The sequence below is a fragment of the Coturnix japonica genome, chromosome 2, assembly GCF_054131305.1.
Source record: "Coturnix japonica strain WE chromosome 2, WE-NBRP24, whole genome shotgun sequence".
Taxonomy (NCBI): Eukaryota; Metazoa; Chordata; class Aves; order Galliformes; family Phasianidae; genus Coturnix; species Coturnix japonica.
Genome location: NC_140664.1, coordinates 116,895,482 through 116,915,963, shown reverse-complemented (window position 1 = coordinate 116,915,963; position 20,482 = coordinate 116,895,482). Strand labels below are relative to the sequence as shown.

The 20,482-nt window shown below is 36.1% G+C and overlaps 1 protein-coding gene across 4 annotated transcripts in view; it reads right to left on the bottom strand.

Annotated features, from left to right (window-relative positions):
- COL28A1 (collagen type XXVIII alpha 1 chain) overlaps window positions 1–20,482 on the bottom strand; it is a 53,639-nt gene that overhangs the window by 31,803 nt on the left and 1,354 nt on the right. For 3 of the 4 annotated variants that reach the window (XR_014943046.1, XM_015853659.3, XM_085538596.1), the window contains exons 3-14: window positions 19,541–20,100; window positions 18,858–18,878; window positions 18,214–18,270; window positions 17,702–17,755; window positions 17,156–17,197; window positions 16,410–16,436; window positions 15,421–15,465; window positions 13,788–13,832; window positions 13,146–13,199; window positions 2,755–2,823; window positions 2,089–2,157; window positions 719–787 (exon numbers count right to left, since the gene is read on the bottom strand). Coding sequence is in view for 3 of the 4 variants with exons in the window: in XM_015853659.3 (XP_015709145.2) it covers window positions 719–787; window positions 2,089–2,157; window positions 2,755–2,823; window positions 13,146–13,199; window positions 13,788–13,832; window positions 15,421–15,465; window positions 16,410–16,436; window positions 17,156–17,197; window positions 17,702–17,755; window positions 18,214–18,270; window positions 18,858–18,878; window positions 19,541–20,100 (1,112 nt within the window). In the remaining variant the exon portion in view is untranslated. Of the gene's footprint in view, window positions 1–718; window positions 788–2,088; window positions 2,158–2,754; window positions 2,824–9,415; window positions 9,467–13,145; window positions 13,200–13,787; window positions 13,833–15,420; window positions 15,466–16,409; window positions 16,437–17,155; window positions 17,198–17,701; window positions 17,756–18,213; window positions 18,271–18,857; window positions 18,879–19,540; window positions 20,101–20,482 lie in introns of those variants that run through there. The other variant, XM_085538595.1, reaches the window with a different exon arrangement.

Sequence of the window (20,482 nt, the reverse complement as noted above, 5' to 3'; positions counted from 1 at the left end):
AATTACAGTCCATAGTTTCACCTGCATTCTTTGTGTTCTTGAACAGAGCTTCAAAAGGAGAGAACTAAACTCTAGGAAATAGGAGGGCACGTTTTGAGAATGCAATAATAAGTTCATTTTGTGAGTAAATAGAGATGTTCAGAACCTTCCAGTGCAAGGCAATGGCTAACATCATTTCCATGAAAGGAAGAAAAATCTGCTTGATTTAGTAGTTCAAGGCTCTAGAGAACCTTGAAGTAACTCAGAAGGATTGTGATGAGAAGTCCAGTCACAATTTAACCATAAATCTTTGCTTGTTTCTATTTATTTTTAAAAAAAGAATGTTTACATATATTAACAAGCGCCATTAATGAGGTAACTGTCCACAGAGACTCATACAACCCATTTTTTTAGCTTCCCAAAATGGTGTGACAGAAAGAAAACAGTTCCAGAATGCTTTTTTCCAATAAAGAACATAGATAGTTTTTCAGAAGACTACTTAATGGTAACAAAAATAAGATATCTTATTAAACACATAAATAAGATAAACACCGACTTCTTGAGAGGAACAGTGTGGATATTTTGCAATTATCTTGGTAGAGTTTTGAACTAGGAGGGAAATTCAGAGAGCACAGTGATTCAGAAGACCAAGACTGGATTAATCAGTGCTTTTAAATAGCTTAGACTATAGCAAATTAGTCCCACAGTGTTTAAAAAGAAATAAATTCCATAAAACTACCTTTTGGCCTTGAATACCCTCTCCTGGTACACCTTTCTCACCTGGCGGACCATCAGGGCCTCGTGGTCCCTGTAAGAAAAGAAAAACATTAGATGACAGCAGCATTTCATTTCTTACTGATTTTTTAGCTATAACTTGCTAATAGAGCTCCTAGCAGCTCTTACGACACTGATAGCTAGCAACAGTTCCACAACAGCTGGCTGAGTACAAGTGACTAAAACAAATTGTAGTAAACCATAATTGGAGGATTTCGATTAGAAGAACCTAATGCTGAAATGCTCTGGATGACATAAATAATGTTTAAAGATGGTATCTTTAAAACCCAAGTGTAACTGCAGAATAAATTACAGTAATGATATTTACTGCTGTGAAATTTATTCCCTGCAATTTCGTGCACCTGAAATTATGTTAGTCACTAATTTGAACATAATTTTTTTTCCATGCAAAATGAATGGCTTAATGTACATACTCAGAGAATGTCAATTTTGGTCTACATAAATACGAATTATTTTTTATTATGGTAGTAATTTCTGTTCTTCTACAAAAATCAGCTATTTTATTATTTAAATGTACTGAAGAGTTTTTAAGAACAACCTTGGTTAAATTTAAAAGTTTTTTACTATCACTAGGAGAAACTTGATACTAATATTGAAATGACTTCTAACAGCTATTTGCATTTGCGGCTTAATTAACAATCTTTTTGTGATTTTTAATGGAATAAGAGAACTACACATTTCTGACCAGCAGGAAGAAAAAGCCTCCAGCACACACTTCTTAACAATGAAAGAAAGAGTGCAATCCTCTGCTAAAAACTCCAAATACCTTCCAAGGAGGTTATTGAGAAACTGTTTCTCAAAGCTACAAAAAGCTTGCTAAAGGTAACTTGCTCTAACTTGGGAGTTAAAAGTATAAGTAAAAACATATCAATTTGGAGCTTTGTATTTGATACAAATCACATTACAGATAAAAGATGCAGAATATTTCAGCTCCTGGATTTTCACCTTCTTACAATAATATTTTAGACTTTTTTTAAAAAATATATCCTTATCTCAGAAAAGTAGGAGTATACCTAATAACATACAATTCCATGTCTGTCTGCAAACTGAATACTGTAATCTTGCTCACAGGGACCAAATAATTTTTTATTTCACCAGAACAAATTTGGATATAACTTAATTCTCCTGCTCTGGTTAACCACAGAAAATTACTGTTTCAGTACAGGGTTGGCACAGCCAAAAATACTCCTGTTGCTCTAGGTTATGCAGAGGGTTTATGGAATCAGTACAGCAGCTGCTGTTGATCACAAAGCCTTACTAAAGCTCACTAAGGCTAACTTAGTTTCACTTCCAATACATATATTAATGACTTACTGTTATTCCTGGCTCACCAATTCCAGGAGGTCCTGGAGGTCCAATTTTACCTTCTAGACCTTGAGAACCCTTGTGAAAAATAATTAGAAAGTTCAGTTTTAGTTCAATTTGATGCTTCTGAAAAGAAAAACATTTTTTATATAGATGACTTAATCATGTCATCAGAAAGGTCTGAAATCAAACACAGAGAATCTCTTGAAGTAAAACAAATATAAAAGATAAATTAGAGGCATTTGAAAATACATTTCAGTTAACACTTGGAATCCAAGATGGTATTTTAGCCCTCATGCCAACAGCAAAGGGCAAAAGAATATGGGTTCACTAGTGAAGACATAGTAAGACAAATCTGTCACTTGATTGTATATTTCAATGATTGAGATGTATTTCTATGCCTTGAAATATGTTTACTCATTAGTGCTTGACTATGACCTCACACATTCAATCCTCATTTAAATGACAGTATGTCTGATATATATCAGTATAATCATAATTAAAATTTAGGGTTGATCAAAAGACCTCAATCCTATATAAACATGCAAACCTGTGAATATTATGCAAGTTTTATATTCAGATTAAAAGAAGTTAAAACAGGAAGTGAGAACTTTCACCCAAAAATGTTTGTACACTGTTAGCCCTTTAGAGGATGTGTGTATAATTAAGACTTACCTTGGGTCCTGGCTCTCCAATGCCAGGGACTCCTGGAGGACCATAGGGACCTATAGGTCCTTGTTCTCCCTGGAAGAAAAAACATGGAAGGAGGCTCCTAATGTGATAGTCTCTTTTCTCAAAGAAAACAGTACCTGTCCACTCCATTGTTTAGGGCTGTAGAAATATGTATTTTAAGTTGAAAAACAAAATCTTTTACAGTGGAATGTTTAAGTTAGAAGAAAGGTCAGCATCCCAGCAATAAAATTTGCTGCAATAGATAAAGATGATAAAAACCATTTCAAATATATTTGCTCCCAATCATGTCTTCAGTTCTGACTTTATTCAGTTATTTGGTATGTGCTTCCTTTGCTCCTTTTATTTTCAGAGAGATGTTCACTTGGAAACCAAGCTGCATTTATGTTTTAAACATAGGACTAAAATTTTTTCACTGCATAACTTTTTTTTAGTGCCATTTTTGAAGCAGCTCCTAATTTTCTTATAGGTTTAAAGACTTTCCAACAAATCCATCATATCTTCAACAGAAAACAAGCTTCAGATCCCCTCAAAAGTGATACTGGGAGATATTAAGCAGGAGTCAGGCATATAAAACCCTTTGAAGGTGTGAGCTTCATTGCCTGGTGTACCTGCCATCACAAACTGATGCTACAAATGCTAGTCCCGACACAATGATGGATACATCCTGAAACCGCTGTCTCAAAACGTTATTGAGACCCAATTTAACCGAAGCAATTCTCAGATTAAAACTTTCTGTAGCTAGTGCTAATTTCCAATTAGTTGTAACTTAAAAGACTTAAAGTTCTCCAAAACACAACGAACTCAGTTAGCTGAGTTACATTTGCTTATACATTCACTTTCCATGCGTTTCACACAGATTCCAACCACTGTGGTGAACAGGCTCCACACTGCTCTGTTCAGAAATTCCAGTAAATCTGCTATGATATCTCCACACTCATTTGCCCCAGGACCCTGGTACAAGGGACCTCGAGCATGATCTCACTGGGCTTATGTGTGTTTAAATACATACTGTTTCCAGCACATAGGAAGGCTAATCACTCAGTACTAACAAATTCTTTGAAGATTAATTCTCAGCTGGAAATTCAAGTATTATAATTAGTGAAAACTAATGCAATCTGCAATCTGCGATGTTATAGGCACGAAGAATAACACAATAATTTTATCTCAACTGAAGAATAACACACCTCAAATACATTTTCATTTTATTTCTAGAAAGTTCATACAGTGAAGATCTACAAATTCAAAGACAACTTAGAATTCCCTATAAGTATGATAGTCTGGGATAATTAAAGAACGATATGGTAATTTGAAGAATAGCTAAGAAAATTAATGGTTATTCAAAAGATCACACTTTCATAATTCAGTAAGTTAACACAGCATCAAAAAGATAATCCTTATCAGGCAGATAAAAAATCAGAGGACGCTGGTACAACTTTGAAAGCATACATAACCCAGAAGAGTTGAGAAAGTAATAGGATTTTACAAGCATCTGTACTGCTTCAGTGTGCATTCTGTGCATGTAGCTCTTGCCAAAATATAGGATACAGCAACAAAGTTGAATGTATTTCTTGATACAGCTTACAGTCTGGATTAAATAACTATTTATTTTCATGAAGGCTTTGGACCAGAGTTCCAGCTCAACTTGTACCCAGAGTATCATAAATGATGCATTTCTTTACTGATAGAACAAATATTAGAGTAATAGGATCAGAGAATAACTGAGTTGAAAGACCCACGAGGACCATTGAGCCTATCTCCTGGCATCACACAGCACCACTCAGAATCCAAACCCAATGTCTGAAAGCATTGTCCAAACGCTTCTTGAACTGCAGCAGCTTGGGGCTGTACCCACTGCCCTGGGCAGCCCATTCCATGCCCACAATCCTCACTCTATCCCCCACCCACCCCTCCCTCCTCTGACACCTCCAAGCTGTTCCCTCAGGCCCTGTTGTTGTCACACAGAGCAGAGCTCAGTGCAGACCAAACAAAAAGAACTCAACCACTTCTTGTATGTCTTTCTCACTAGGCCCTTCACCATTTTCAACCTCCACCTTTAAATACTCTCTAGCAGTTTTATGTTCTTTTATATTGCAGTGCCCAAAAGTGCTCTCAGTGCTCTCAGGTGAGGCCACATCAGAGAAGAGTGGGACAAACTCTCCCTGCTGGCGCTGCTGGGCCTGATGTACACCGGGTTATGGTTGGCCTATTTTCTTCATAGCTGTTTTGTTTTTTCTCCTCAAAAGGTCCATCTTCTGGACGTCCAGTTCCCCCATGGAATAAATCTGGAATTGAACATAATGTCCTTCCAAATTCAGCTGATCAAAAGCAATTTTATTATTTCTCATCAGCAGGAAATTTAAAGGAAGCCAAGAATAATACAACTAAAGCAAGTACTGGTCTTCACTTTAATTCTCTTTACAAACTCTATTTTAAGCACTGCTGTCCTTTAAGTGAACAGTTAGCTGAATTTTAGGGAAATGTTTTCATTTCCAAAAGGAGTAATTTTGTCCACTGAATTTTGTTACTGTTGACAGGTTACAATGACTCAAGTATTAATAGGAGTTCAGCTTCTGAGTGTGCATCAGTTTGTAGAGGTGCAGAATGGTACCAGCTATCTCAGGGCTGTAGAAGGGCACACCCAGTCCCCCATGGCGTGCTCCACTTCCAGGGCAAAAGCATCTCTATGGGATGTGGCAGACTGGAACACTGACACAGCACAAATAGTTGGCTACCACTGTCTTCCCAATTTCTGAGCCTGCATCAGAAGACTACTGAAGTTAGTGCATTTTGATTCAACAGGCTTTGAGCAATACGGTTTCTTTTTAGGGATGGGGAAGTCCAGAAGGTGGCACAGCAATTGCCTTGGCTTCTCTCTCTTCCTACTTTGCCCATTGCCACTGAGAATCTCTCCCACTCCTCCTTCTAGTATTCTGCAAGACTTGCTTAAAACATGCCAGTGTGATAACCATTCACATGCTGGCAGGATGAGCTGACAACTGCTGGAATGGGATCCCAGCTCTGGCCTCCAGCCTGAGCAGCTGTAGGCTCTGCCAGGGATCACATCCGCAAGAGATGCCCTCTCACCCTGCTACTGCTAGAAATGGTGCACACACATGTGCACAAGCCAGCAGTAGCTGCTGCTGAGCTTGGTGCTTGTGTTTTCCCAAGGGCACAGCCGCATATTCTTGTTTTGCCATGGTACTTTCATCCTGTGCTCTCTGCCCATCAATCCCTCTCACACATTCGCTCACAGAGATCTGAGTTGGCAGCCATGGCCAGGCTAAGCACATTGACTCCTTTCATCAAAGCTAAACCTGAAATCATGTAGGAACTTGTTCCATTCTGACAAATGGCATTCGGTGAATACAGGCTCCTCTCTCAGCTGAAACAATAAACCATGTCCCTTTGTTCTGTTTGGGAAGCATTTCATATATATTTACAACAGCTTCTGACAGAAGCTTCCAAAGACAATGAGGAATGCTTCCAATTACAAATCATCTGTTCCTTCTCAAGTTCACCCATGTGTTGGAGCTATGCTAATACATGTGCTGTCTTAATGGGAGTCTGAGTGAAGTTAATATTTTTCCAAACGTTCATTTATAATAATGATAAAAAAACGTTACACTTTCCAGAAACTGGTGTCCTCTAACCAGCCTCACAGAAGCCTTCTTTATAGGTATTAGTAAAGACATTATAAGGAGGCATTAGAACAAATAGAATCTAGACTAGTATGACAATTTTGATTTTGTTAAACTTTGTACTCTTTGATACAGAAGAATGACTGAAGGTTACTGGAAAACAAAAATAACCTTCCCCAGACAGGAAGCAAAATAAGAAACTTAATTTCTATCTGTTTTAAAGAGTGTCTTTCAAACTTCATATTATTAATAATACAAATTACCAATAAGACTGGTATTAATCTTCTGCAGTCATGGTGCTAGAGTTAATATGAAATTGATTAAAACAGTTAATTGCTGTCAGTGATAAGAGGTAAAATTCTGCCTTCCACCTCCTCCACCAACTTTTTTTCCCACTTGAGCACTATTTGAATTCCACTATACTTCTCTGTTGGGATTTTTCTTCAAGCTGCATTTAATATCAACTAGAGCAACAGGAAGGAAAATTTCACTTGATCTGATCTCAGCATTTCAACATATTAAAACTAGACCATTTGGGGAATATAATTAACAGCCTAACCCTCAGCAAAGTGTCTGTTATGATTACCACTGCTATAAATAATGTATTTGCTTTTAAGACAGCAAGTACACACTGCAAGGAACAGAAAAAACTGTATTTCAGAGTCCTTAATGCTATAATGATTGAACTATAACAATTAAGATAAAGTGAAAAATAAGCTTTCAAATATAATTTTCTTTTCAAAGTAAACAGTAGAAACAGCAATGTAAGAAAACACAGATATTTAATAGATATTACTGATATTTTACATTTCTCAGCCAATTGCGCTACATTGGAACGATGCTACTTTTCTAGGAAACTGCATTTTTCTGTCTCTTGGGAAAGATGTAACTTGCCACATAAGCAAGGAAAGAATCTGTAAGTCATGAGAGAAGGAGCAGGAATAGTTTGTCTGGGACAAGTTTTCAGGGAAAAATGCAATAATGGATTTTGCATAAATGTATTACCCCAAGATATTTTCAGGGAAATATCTAATTGAATATCTGCATTCGAACTTAACTGTTTCATTCCTCAGATGTCTGAATACACATCAGTCCTCATGTTAGATAGTAATTGAGTATCTTACTGCGCATATAAAATTTTCCAGAGTGGCTTTCACTTTAATACTGAAATGTGTTCTCTCAGTCTTTCCAGTAAGGAATCTCCCTCATTTCCTCAAAATGTGCTTGTTTCTTTTCAGTAGCTTGTCTAAGAGTTTAAACAAGGAACCCCAATGTTATTTCTGAAGTGAGAGTCATAAGAATACCTATATATAAGAACACCTGGAGTGGCTACCTCAGCCACACAGGTCGTATCCACTGTCTGATTTTATGCCCCAATTTTATAATGTGTAAGCAAACCATTTTCTTTGCAAATTGTCCACTGATTTTTGTTTTTGAATAGTCAGTCCCTCCCTGATTTTCTCAACTGCCTTGAAGACAGTCACAGAACCTTACTCATGTTATTGTATAGATTATAGAATGTATAGAATGCATTTTTACATTAGAAATTAAACAATTATTTCTGAGTAAATTAATGAAAAACTTGAAAACAAGCATATGCATTTTGCAAATCATTTATGTAACACCAGGAATACTACGCAAGAGTGTATCTTTACATCTCACTTTGATGATCCCAATGAGGAACTTTCATTTTGCAAAAAAGCAGCAAAAGCTTAGAACTGAGAGTTCTGTGACATTAAAATTATTTATTAAATTAAAGGCATTAAATTCATTCTTAGAACACCCTTGTTTTCTAGAAAAATGTGGTGATTCTGTTTCCTTTCTAGAAAGGAAATCACGATGCATGAAATCTTCCATATTAGAATATCACATTTTTCCCTATAACCTTTCTTTTATTGCTTTTGAAAGACACAGGTGTCTTCTAATAAGAACATAACCACATGGTATATGTAGTAAAAAATAAATCCAATAAAAATCAAATGCCGTAGTCAATTAGGATGCTATTTTCCTGTATTAGCCAATGTAGTTAAGTGCTGTGTAGAACCTGAGTACCTAAATTACACGGAACAGGCTACTAGAAATGTTGGTAGAGAAATGAGATTCTATTTGGATAATGTTTCTGGGCATTGCAGCTTACAGCAGAGTACATCATATTCACAGAGCAAGTAGGTGATTTGTTTCAAGCAGCAGAAAACACTAACTTTACCTACTGTGTCTGTTTATGACATCCTGTGCCTTCCTGTAATAAGTTCAATGTGATCTTTGAGAAGCACACCTAACAAAAGCAAATACTATTGATTTAATCAAAATACCATCTATTAGCAAGCCACCTAACCTACTGCTGTCAATCCAGGCAAGAATAAAGGATATTACTGAAGCAAATCCAAGCACAGGTTTCCTCTTTGCTGACTTTCTGTTTATTTCTCTTTCAGGTGTTTTTAATCTTATAATCTTTTGGTGAGATAGTAGGGGTTTTTATTTGTTTGTTTGCAAAATAATAACTTTGTGTCATCCAGCAAAAACATATTGTAGGCTAGGGAACACAGATTCTGAGTTGCATACACCTACGAGAACAGAGTCAAATGTCTTTACAACAAATGGAGGGCTGGAAACTGAAATTCTACAAGTTTAATTAATGAATTTGGAGTGTTAACTTTGGGTTAGGGTTAAGGTTAGGGTTTTTTCCTCCGTGTCTTTTGTATTTTTTTTACATGTTCTATACCTAGACGAGATGTACAGTATGCTTTGATGTATGTTTTCATTTCTTGTTACAATACAGATAATATGTTGCAGTTGATGAAGCTGAAATATGTCTTAAAGTGAATGACCCTCATCGGCCTTCTAAGAAGACACATTAAGTACAGCTGTGAAGGGTATTTTTTCCTGGTATTCTGAATTAGTATGAGGGACAAGACAACACAGGCCTTGTCTGTAACAATTTAATGCCTTTCTAGTGAAATATCACCAACAGAAAACAAAGTAAACCAGAAACCAAATAGAATTACCCTGGGCATTTTCTCAGGACATGCCTGGAGAACAGGACCATGATGACTGGTTCAGAAGATTGGAGACAAAAAGTGAAATCGGTCAGTTCCCAATTCCTAAGAGCAAAATTTCCTCTCTGTTTAATTTTATTCTAAAATTATTATGTTTTACACCTGACTGGTAGGTTTTCTGCAAACATGCAAGTTCAGTGTTTGGTTAAATAGAAATGTATTTAATCATTTATTTATCAACATGATATGAGTTAACGTATTACTATTTTTATAGAAATTCAGCTTAAATTTGTCATTTTAGACACCTTTATCTTTATGGAAAAAGCTGACTTGGTAATAAAACTATTTAGATGAGTTTGAGATGTAATAACTTTGCAGAAATGCAAATAGAGAAAGCTTTTTTAAAATCCGCTTAATAGAAAAGGAGTTTTTAGGAGCTGCATTCTGTCAGTATATATGTTCTTCAGTATGTCCCTACATGACCTTGAAAAGAAGCCAAAAGTAAGATGACATGGTTTGTATAATAAAGAGGTTATTAAAGAGAAGCATTGATTTTGAAGTGCCACAGAAAGACTTTAAAGGATTAAGGGCATGATTCAACATTATATGAAGTCTCCTAAACTTAGGGGTCTATGTGGAAACAGGCTGTGATTGGAAAGCAGGTGAATCTAAGAAGTGGGATTTGGAGACCTATTCAAATGATCACCAACGATATGATAGAGCAGTATCAGATAGTGCAACCAGAAAGAATTGAGTGTCAGCATATTAAGAGAGAATAAAAAATGCAAATGAATAACAGAAGGAAAGAAAGATGAAACTTCTTTCAAGTAATTTCTTGGACAGTGGTTCTGGATCCCATTGTATGTTGCTTCAGACATGTCAAATTAAAGCAGACAAGTTAAAGTTGCAATACTGTCAATCCTCTCCTGCCGATGGCTGCCAGAGCCAGCAGCATCTGGGAAGTACATAGACAGCACTGTCTCCAGCTGTGTCTGCTGCCAGACACTGAAAAGTAGGGGAAGGGGCATGGCAGTGCTTAAGGAGGCTGGGGATGGACTGGACTGGCAGATACAGGAGTGATCTGCAGACTTCACAGAAGACACCCGAAACATCTGTTGGCTGAGCTTGATCTGGAGTTTGTATCATGAGGAACTGAATCTCCCCTTTCAAACCTCAACATGGCCCACCAACAATGAACATAAATGTTCAGTAGTGGTGTTCTGTTTTATGTCATACTGAACTGCCTTCATCTCTGTTAAATCAGTGAAGACAGCTCAATAAGCAGAGAGTATTAGCATGGAAAGGCCATGGGTAGAAGGAAGTGCACTAAGAATAGCCTATTTTCTTTCACCCATGGCAACTACAAATAACTGCTACTTCTCAGATATGTTGTACTGTGTGTCATGAAAACTAATTTTAAAAGAGCAACTGACTAATCTGTCCTTAAGAACAAAATATTAGAAAGTTCGCTATGTGTCTGAACCAAAAAAGACCTTGACCTTTAGTAGCTGAATGGGTGTTTATTAAGCTATAAACAACTACTGGTTATCTGTACTGATCATTAAAAAATTCAGTCATCTGAAATAAGCTCTGAAATGCCAAAAGTTGGCCTTGGCACATGGTAGTGAGAAGAGAGAAACTAAACATACAAATGTTTTGTTTTGTTTTCTATATTCTTTAGGTTTAAGTATAATTACCTGTGTATTAATTAGACTTTTCTGACAGTGTTTTTATTTTCATGGATGTCTGATCCTGGAAAAACCTTGTCTATAAAACTTAGCCAGAAGGTTGCTGAGTTGGAAGCTGACAAACAAGGAAACTTTCTTTTTCATAGTGAAAATCTGCAGCAAAAGTGAAGCAAAAAACCATGAATACTGAACCCGGGCAGGTGAATTATAGTGAGCTGTGTGTATTCTACTAACAGGTAAGTGTATGAAGAGATTTTCAGGACAACAAATAACATACAACAAATACAATTTAGTATTTAACTAAATACTAAATTAGTTAAGGTATCTAGTAGTCTACTATCCTGTACGCACCAATGTGAACTGACAAATTAAGAAATTACTGCCATTTGCTCCGCTAAATCAAAGAGAGGCATGACTTTTCCACCACATGCATGAATAGCTTCTTTCAGATCCGCTGCCTTCTTTCTTTCCTTGCTTCCGAAATATTCTGTACCAAATCTCCTAATCAAGCATTTTGTAAAAGGATGAAGAAACAAGAAGAATGAAAAAGCACTTGTCAGGAGAGGAAAATTGTGGTTGATGCCAGTATTCCAGACCTTTTACCATAAATACTTCCTACATCTGAGTTTATTTCTGTGGATCTTCAAATTAACTTGTTGCCTAAGAAACAAAATATGAATGTTGCATCTTTGTCAAACTGCTCTATGCGAATTTTGTTGCCTGTGGTAAAATATATTTGTCATTAGACTCCACATTTTCAAACTGATAAATAAGAGAGCTTTCTGTACTGAACGATGTTAACAGCTATCCCATGGGCAAGATAACTGTATTTAATTACATAATGAAATTTGCAGAAGGTTACAAATCAGAAGACAGTCTACATTAATTAGATATCCAATTGGTTTTGCTCCACAAGCTGTAGTCAGTATCTCCAAATGATCTATTTTCAGTGTAACTGACCTTACACCCCTACTAGTTTTAAAGCCGTCCTGAGTTTTTTCCAGTATATAAGCAATACAAAAAATGACTTTAAAAGCTCATTCTCAAGATTTTATAATCATGATCTAAAAAGTAATTAAATTTTTTTAAACCAACGCTCCTTGTGCATCTACTACCATGCATCAAGCAGATGATGTATATTATGTATATTATGATGTATATTGAGGCAATCTCAATCACAGATACAGGTTGGGTGGAGAATGGCTTGAGAGCAGCCCTTAGGAGAAGGATTTGGAATCTCTCTGATTGATGTGAGATTCAACACAAGCCATGTGCAGTTGCAGCCCAGAAGGCCAACCATATCCTGGGTAGCATCAAGAGAAGCGTGACCAGCAGGTCGAGGGAGGTGATTCTGCCCCTCTACTCTGCTCTACTCTGTGAGACCCCTCCTGGAGAACTGCATCCAGTTCCAGGGTCCCCAACACAAAAAGCACATGGAGCTGTTGGAGCAGGTCCAGAGGAGAGCCCCAAAGATGATCAAAGGGCTGGACCACCTCCCCTATGGGAACAGGCTGAGAGAGATGGGGCTCATCAGACTAGAGAAGGCTCTTGGGAAACCTTATAGCAGCCTTCCAGTACCTGAAGGGGGTCTACAGGAAAGCTGGGGAGGGACTTTTTATAAGAGCATGTAGTGACAGAACAAGGGGAAATGGCCTTAAACTGGAAAAGGGTAAATTTAGACTAGATATTAGGAAGTTCTTTACTGTGAGGGTGGTGAGACACTGGAACAGGTTGCCCAGCGAGGTTGTGTGCGTCCCCTCCCCTGGAAACATTCAAGGTAAGGCTGGATGGGGCTTTGAGCAACCTGGTCTAGTGGGAGATGTCCCTGCCTATAGCAGAGGGTAGATGATCATGAGGGTCTCTTCCAACCCAAACCACTCTATGATAATATATAATAATATTATTGCTGTGCAAGGAACACCACTACAACTATTACTGATTAAAAAACCAAAATAAAATAAAATAAAGGATAGTAAATATTAAGATTCCACACAGACTTCCTGTATCCTCTCTTCTTATATGACATCTACACATATAAAGCCACATCTTACCTTGTTTCCCTGAATGCCTTTCAGGCCTGGTTCACCTGGAGGTCCACTGATGCCCTACACAAAAGAATTGAATCAGTTTTCTTTGAAGGTGCATGTAATGTTTCTCTTGAGTTTGGCCTAAAATTCATACAGTAAAACGTAGCATAATTCTAAGCTCTGAAGGACAAGCAGCTTCTGCCTCATATCCTGTTAAGTGCCCAGCATACCGATACCACATTCTTAATATTCAATAAGCAATGCTGGCAGAAAATATATTTTACTACTCCATAAAAATTTCATCTTTTTTATCTAAAGCTTTACTTTTGTTTCCTGTTCTTGACTTCAAATCTGAATAATTTTCACATTATTTCTTCTGCCCAAGAAAATAAAATAAGCCACCGCCTCCCCACACTATAGCTCCATATTTCAGAAATCACTTCTTCTAAATCACTCTGTCAGCTGATGAGCTGAGATTAATTTTAATCCCCTGACATTACTATAACTGTCGTTGACATTACTATAACTGTTGTGCCCCCTCACACAATTAAATCACTAATGGTTCTTTAGGAGCAATGACATATGAGGAGGTTACTCTGAGAGAGGTTCGAAACTTGCAGAAAATAATGTTTTTTTCTTCTATTTGCTATTTTTTACTTCCCATACCTGAGGCCCCCGAGGTCCCCTAGGGCCAAAAGGGCCTTCCAAACCCTATGGAAAGATAAATTTCAATTATCAAATGAAGAAGAAATTGCAATAACCAACTTGAAAGCAAACTACAGCATGTCTCTGTTCGAGTATTTTCTAGTAAGTCTGTTCATTCTCCACAGTACCGCTGTTTTCCTTCTGTACTCAGTAACCATTAATTCCATTTTCAATATATGGCTAAAATACTTCTCTTATAGAACAAACACTGTGGATGGCTACTTAACATCATGAATGACTATTTGGTTAACTGGTTGCTCTTTGCCATAGGTCCTGAAATTCAATTTCAAGTCATATATCACATACAGGAATCTTAGAAAAAGTTATGGTGCTAATACCAGAATAACTTCAGCTAACTTAGTAGCTCAAAGGTAGAATCATGCTAAGAATTTGCAGAATTAGTTTTAAGATGCCATATTTTACTACTCCATTAGCTATTATTTCTCCATGGAAAAAGTCCTTACTGGAAATTGCTACTGTGGATTCCTCGCAAATCTTTCACAAATTCTTTGCAGTTTAAAAATCCAGTCTGCAATATTAAAGTTATTCTTTGCCATATCTGCTCTGTTTCTGATTATTTTGTTTAGAAGAGATTACTTCCATTAAATAATAATAATAATAATAATTTACCTTTCAGAATGTGAAGCTGGGAATCATGGAAGTGGAAATTTAGTTCACTAAATATATCATAATCCTTGACCCTCTACAGATGTCAAATTTCTTTTCATCACTGTCCTCAACAGAAATGAATCAAGAACATTTCCAGCAACACTGGCATATGGTTTCTACATCTATTTGGCTGATTCAGTTATGTTCTATGCCAGCTTCTGGACAACTTCCTTTGATCTCAGTAGATGTTTCACATAACCTCATGCTATTTCTCACATATTGGGTGGATAAAGAAAGTAAGAAGTAAAGACCTCTTTTTATTCCTCAGAGAGATGCAACTATTTCACATTCTCTAATGGTATTTCAGTATTTTCTGGCTCACTTGCTGCCATTTTGAATCTCAACTTCTTAAAGGATACACATGATCTTTTATTTTTTAGCTCAACGTACGTGATTGTCTCTACCAGGACTGCACTGCCTTTTCATCTTTCAGACTGTAATATCCAGATGAAAACCACAATCAACTGTACGAATTTTACACCCTAGATTAAAAGAAGAGGAATGGATAAAGGTATGAATACATATCAGCAAAGATGGGCAAGTGGATGCCTTCTTTAAGTTGTCCAGGTTGCCTAAGAACCTGTTTCCACTGCAATATAACTTTATATATTCGAGTAAGAATGTATATTTCAAAAAATATAATCAGATTAACATATTACAATGCCACAGTCTTTTGTAAACAGTGCCTGGCATCAGTTAAGATAGTCTTCAGATTAAGTACTCCATTACATTTCTTATGCAAGATGGAAAAAGAATACGGTAAATTGGGTGTTTGGTTTCTGTGAACAATATTTTTAGTGTAAATATATATGTAATACCAGAGCATTATAAGAGGTTCGATTTTTACAGTAATCTTTTCAAGCTATTTAATGAATATGTCCTGTATTTTTCAGTATGCAACAGTTGAAATAAAGACTGTACTTACTCTTTCCCCTTTTAGTCCTGGGGATCCACATTCTCCTCTTTCACCCTTTATAAGAAATCAATATGTTAAGATTTAAACAAGATGTCCTGATTAAATTAGATGCATTTAAATCTCTGCAAGCAGCACAATAACACAAGATTTTGAGGACCTGAGAGTTGCACCACTAGGCATGATCTGCAAAAGATATGGTGTTCCCTACTCAGGTTGCATACTTTTTCTCTCTGAAAATATCTACAAAATTTCCAACCTACAAAGTAAGAGGATAATATATTTAATACCTAACAAGCTTTGCTGTATTTTTCCACTTTGCTGTGCTCCCTCCAAAGATCCTGTTTCTCTCTATATCCCAATTTCATTACTGTAATGTTCACTATTTTCCAGAGTAACGATTGTGATATGCATATGAAATGAAGAATTACTAGTCAAAATCAGATTATCTCTGTTTCTCTGCTGGGTATGATTGCCAAGTTAGTCAGTTTCAGCTCTAGAATCTGACAAGATCCTGAATAATACATTTTCTCTTTCTCTGTTTGAAGAGCCAACCTTGAGATTTGTTTTGGGCAAGTATTAACTGCGCCATGTCATGTAATAGTTAGCTTAAGTCAGCATCCTGGTGGAAATTTTTTTAATAGCTCATCAATTACAAATCTACTCATATTTGTAACAAATAATGTCAAATTCTTTCTATTTAACCTGTATTAAGCACTTAACCTTTCTTCTTTCTAGCAACTTCTTCACTGGTCTTTGGCATTTTTTTAAAATATTTAGATTATATTTTTAACCTTGTACTTTTTTTTTTTTTGTTTTGTTTTCTATTCCAACAAACCAGTCTGCTAAGTCACATAAATTACATACATTTTTGGTTCAGTTTCACTTCACTGGGAGGCCTCATGACAAACAGTCAAGACAGGCTCTTCTTTCCATTCTTTCACGTACGTCATAAAGTGATAATTGATTTTTATAGACCATCTGTTCTATAAAAATCTTACCTTTTCACCCTTATGACCAGGAGCTCCCTGTTTGAAAACAAAAAATAACAAAAAAAAAAAAAAAAAGAATGAAAGAAAAAGGGAGGGGGGGGATCATAAAAGAAAATGCAAAAGCATAATGTACTGTTAATTTACATAGGAAAAGAAACAATAACTAAATATGTTTAAGAAGTTTAATTATTAATTAAAATATTTCTCTGGAATCATTTAATTTGTAATTATCTTCCAATTTAGAAATGTGTATTATGTGGTCATGACATTGGCTGTGAATATATCATCAGGTTGCCTGACTTTTAGCAGATATACACTACATTTAAACAGGATTTTTAAACTGAACTGATCTTGTGTGTGGTGTAACGTTAATCTTTCTACTAGGAATGAACAAGAATTCAAGCAGAGAAATACCAGATGTCAGAAGCCATTGTAGAAGTACTTAGATGTTGTTAGTGATGACATCTTCAACACTGTCTTCCCAAAAGTAGCCTCAAAAGTTTGTTTTGTCAGTGGCATCCCAACTCTACACTTAAGCACATGAGTAGAATGAAGTAATTTTCAATGTGTTCATATCAGAACAGATGCTTCTCTAAGCCAAAGCCTAGCTTAGATGCTCTAAATAAGTAAATAAATTGTATTTGTGAAAAATGAAAGAATATATTTTTTATTCAGTGGAAGTAAATTTGGGTATCCTTAAGATCTGGAAGATAATCTGAAAAAAAATATGAGTTAGCTCTGTAGTACCCACATACCTCTTCACCTTTATCTCCATGATCTCCTTTTTGAGCATCACCCTATTGGAAGCAAAGGGACATAATTGAAATAGGCACTGTTCTTTTATTTCTTACTATTACACTAGAACCTAGAACACTATTCAAAGATTTAAAATTGTCTTTCCTATTTAGAAATATTAGCACTTTGTCATACAACTATGGACACACTATTCTCTAGTATCAATATAGAAAACTGAGCTACTGCTTTTTAATGACAGAAACCTCAATCACCAGAGCAAGCTGCTCCATACAAGAGATTTGTTTGTTGTTAGAAAGTTCTGTGGAGCTTAACAAGCCTTCAGACAGAACCAGAGATCTCTGCTGTTAAAGAAACAATTGAATGACTAGCAATTACAACTTGGTCAACTATTAAAGCAGCTAATAGTTGACCAATAGCTATAAATGTCTCATAGCAAAACCCAGTTTTTTAACTACATTTTACCATATCTCTTTGCTATTTTTACCTCTATAGTTTGGACAAAAATAGATCCAAATTTGCCTGTATTTTTAAAAAACTCTCTTAACCTTGTTTCCTTTTGGTCCTGGTTCGCCTCTTTCCCCTTTGCCTCCAGCATCACCCTGAAATAGAGCAGATAGTTAGTACAGTAGTAAGGATAAAATTTCCAATTCCTTGGAGACTACAGATTTGGTGCTGGCAAAATTTTTCTGGAATAAGCTAAGGGATAAATCCACACTGAATCAGGCATGACACATGTGACACAACCTCCACTTAGCATGAATAAATAAGCAAATAAATAAAGAAGTATTATAAGTTATCTGTGGTGCTTTTCTTTTTGGCAGTGTTCAGTGACAAATACACTTTATTGCAGGTTTCAAGGATAACTTATTGATTTCAGTTTCAAAATCATGTACCTTTTTAACCACGGTGTTTAGCCAGTAATATAAAGATGTGTCCCAGACAGTATGAGATTACAGACAGATTTTTTGTTTGAGCTCTTAAAATGGCAGCAACCTTTCCAGAGATGTCAGTGACATACTATGATACCTCAAGGTTTTTCACATGAATGCATACTTACAGGATCACCTTTGTCTCCTTTTATTCCCATTTCACAGACACAGTTCTTCTGCATACACTAAAAGGTTAACAGAGACATTAAGGAGAACATTTTCAAATGTGTTATTTCAGATTTCTTAAGCAAAAACTCTGCTTTTGCCTACTGACACATTAGAAAACATAAAAATCATGATATACTAATAAATATTTCCTTTATAATCAGCATTATACTTCAGTATAGCCCATCCAAAATCAGTTTTTTTAATTCCAAACTTCATTTATAACACAAATTAGTTACTGATGTAACTAAAAATATTTAAAACTGCATATACATAGTGTAAAGTACTGTGAAAATGCACATGATTTTTGGATAGTTCTGCCATTGCTGTTGTTTTCTAGTGAGACAACTAATGAACTTTCATGCATTGTAGTGTTCTTTCTCCACTTCAGAAGGTAATGTTTTTGATGCCTTACTACCAATACAACCAAATGGAACTTGAAGATTTATCAGGAACAGGGTGGGAGAAACTATACTTAGGAAGGGAAGGGTGATTCATTTGGCAACACTGTTGCTTTACAGGAGAAACAGACACCAGGAAGAAAAGTCACCATCTAGTATTAATAAGAGTAACTGAGATTAAGAAGAGTAAAACTCAAAAAACTTACTTTCTTCTGAAGTAAGGCTTCCTGCAAATAAATAAATAAATAAATAAATAAAATATTATTTCTGCATAGAATTAATTTAACAATGCACTAATTTAACTATTTTCCCTCTCTAGTTTACAGAATTCCCAAGGTAAATGATAAAGAATATGAACACCTTCATCTGTCATCATTGGAAACAACTATTCTACGAAACTAGTCACCAAGAAATGATTCTCCGATATGAGAAGGGGGGGTGCTCCATGTCTCAGTGTTTTATCAGTGTTATGCATGACAGCACCAGTAAACTGCTGAAGTTTTACCACATGCTCAGAAACACACTCCTTGTGCTGGGGAACACCCTGTCCTTTCATTGCTGTGCTATCATTGCTCAAGCACACATCTTCTTGGAAAGTGTCTGGAAAGAAGAAGCCAACTCGATCCCAACTCTTGGTTTAACACAGAGACACGAACTACAAAACTACTTCTTCCAACATAACTATTCCCTTAGGTCTCTTTGATGAATTTTTGTTTTGTAAATATATGAATTCATAGGGGTAAAATATATACTTGTAACAGGAGAAATATTTTAGAAGTGTCATGTACCTCACTGCAAATCTCTGCACTGCTTTCAGGACTAACCTGACAAAATTAAAGGAAATTTATTGTGGACAGATGTGGGACCATATTACAACAGCATTACTTACCAATTCCAGCGCTACATCAACTATCAGGTTCTGGTCATCCAGGCATAAGACGTTTTTGGAGAATGAATCACCAGATATCAAGCGCAATTTTTCTTCCTTAACATTTTTCTTGGAAAGGCCGATGGTAAAAATGTGTATTCCAAGACTCCTTGCTGCAGAGGCTATACCCTGGACACTAGGGCTGTTTGGATGGTCCACACCATCAGTCATCAAGAAAGCCACTTTTATACTTCTCTCACGACCTTCAGTTTTGAACAGCTGAGTGGCATTGGAAATTGCATAATAGGAGTAGGTCCCTTGGCCAATGTAGACCAGAGCCCTGATTTTCTCTTTAAAATTCTGCACGTTTTTCCATGCTGTAAAAGGATGATCAATGCTGACTGTGCTGCTGAACTGCATGGCTGCCAGTCTGACATTGTACTTCTGAGATTTAACTGGCTTCATCTGGAAAATGTTGTCAGTTAAGCTTAAAACAAAATTCTTCTGCAAATCAAATAACTGATTTTTGGCACTTTCTGAACTGTCCATGATAAAGACTATATCAATGAGACACAAATCACCTGCAATGGAACAAGGAAGTTAAATCTACGAGTAATGGGCACACCTGCATTACAGACACTCCGCAACAATCCCAATCTTCAAATCATTTCCCCCCAAATTCCTATCTTTTCAGTAATGTTCTGAAGAGAATTTAATTGTAAATGCCAATAAATTCTATTAAAGTCAAGTAATTAAATTGAATTTACTTTAATTCATGTCAGTATTATTAAAGACAATCTACAGACAAACACTTTCAATTTAAGTTCTTAATGGGAATGGTTCAGAATTTTAATTGGTTTTGCTCAAATAGTACAAACTTTCCACATGCAAATTCAAAATGAAAAAGAGGCACCTTATCATTTAAGAGAGAATTGTGTCCATTAAAATGATAGGTCAAATTGT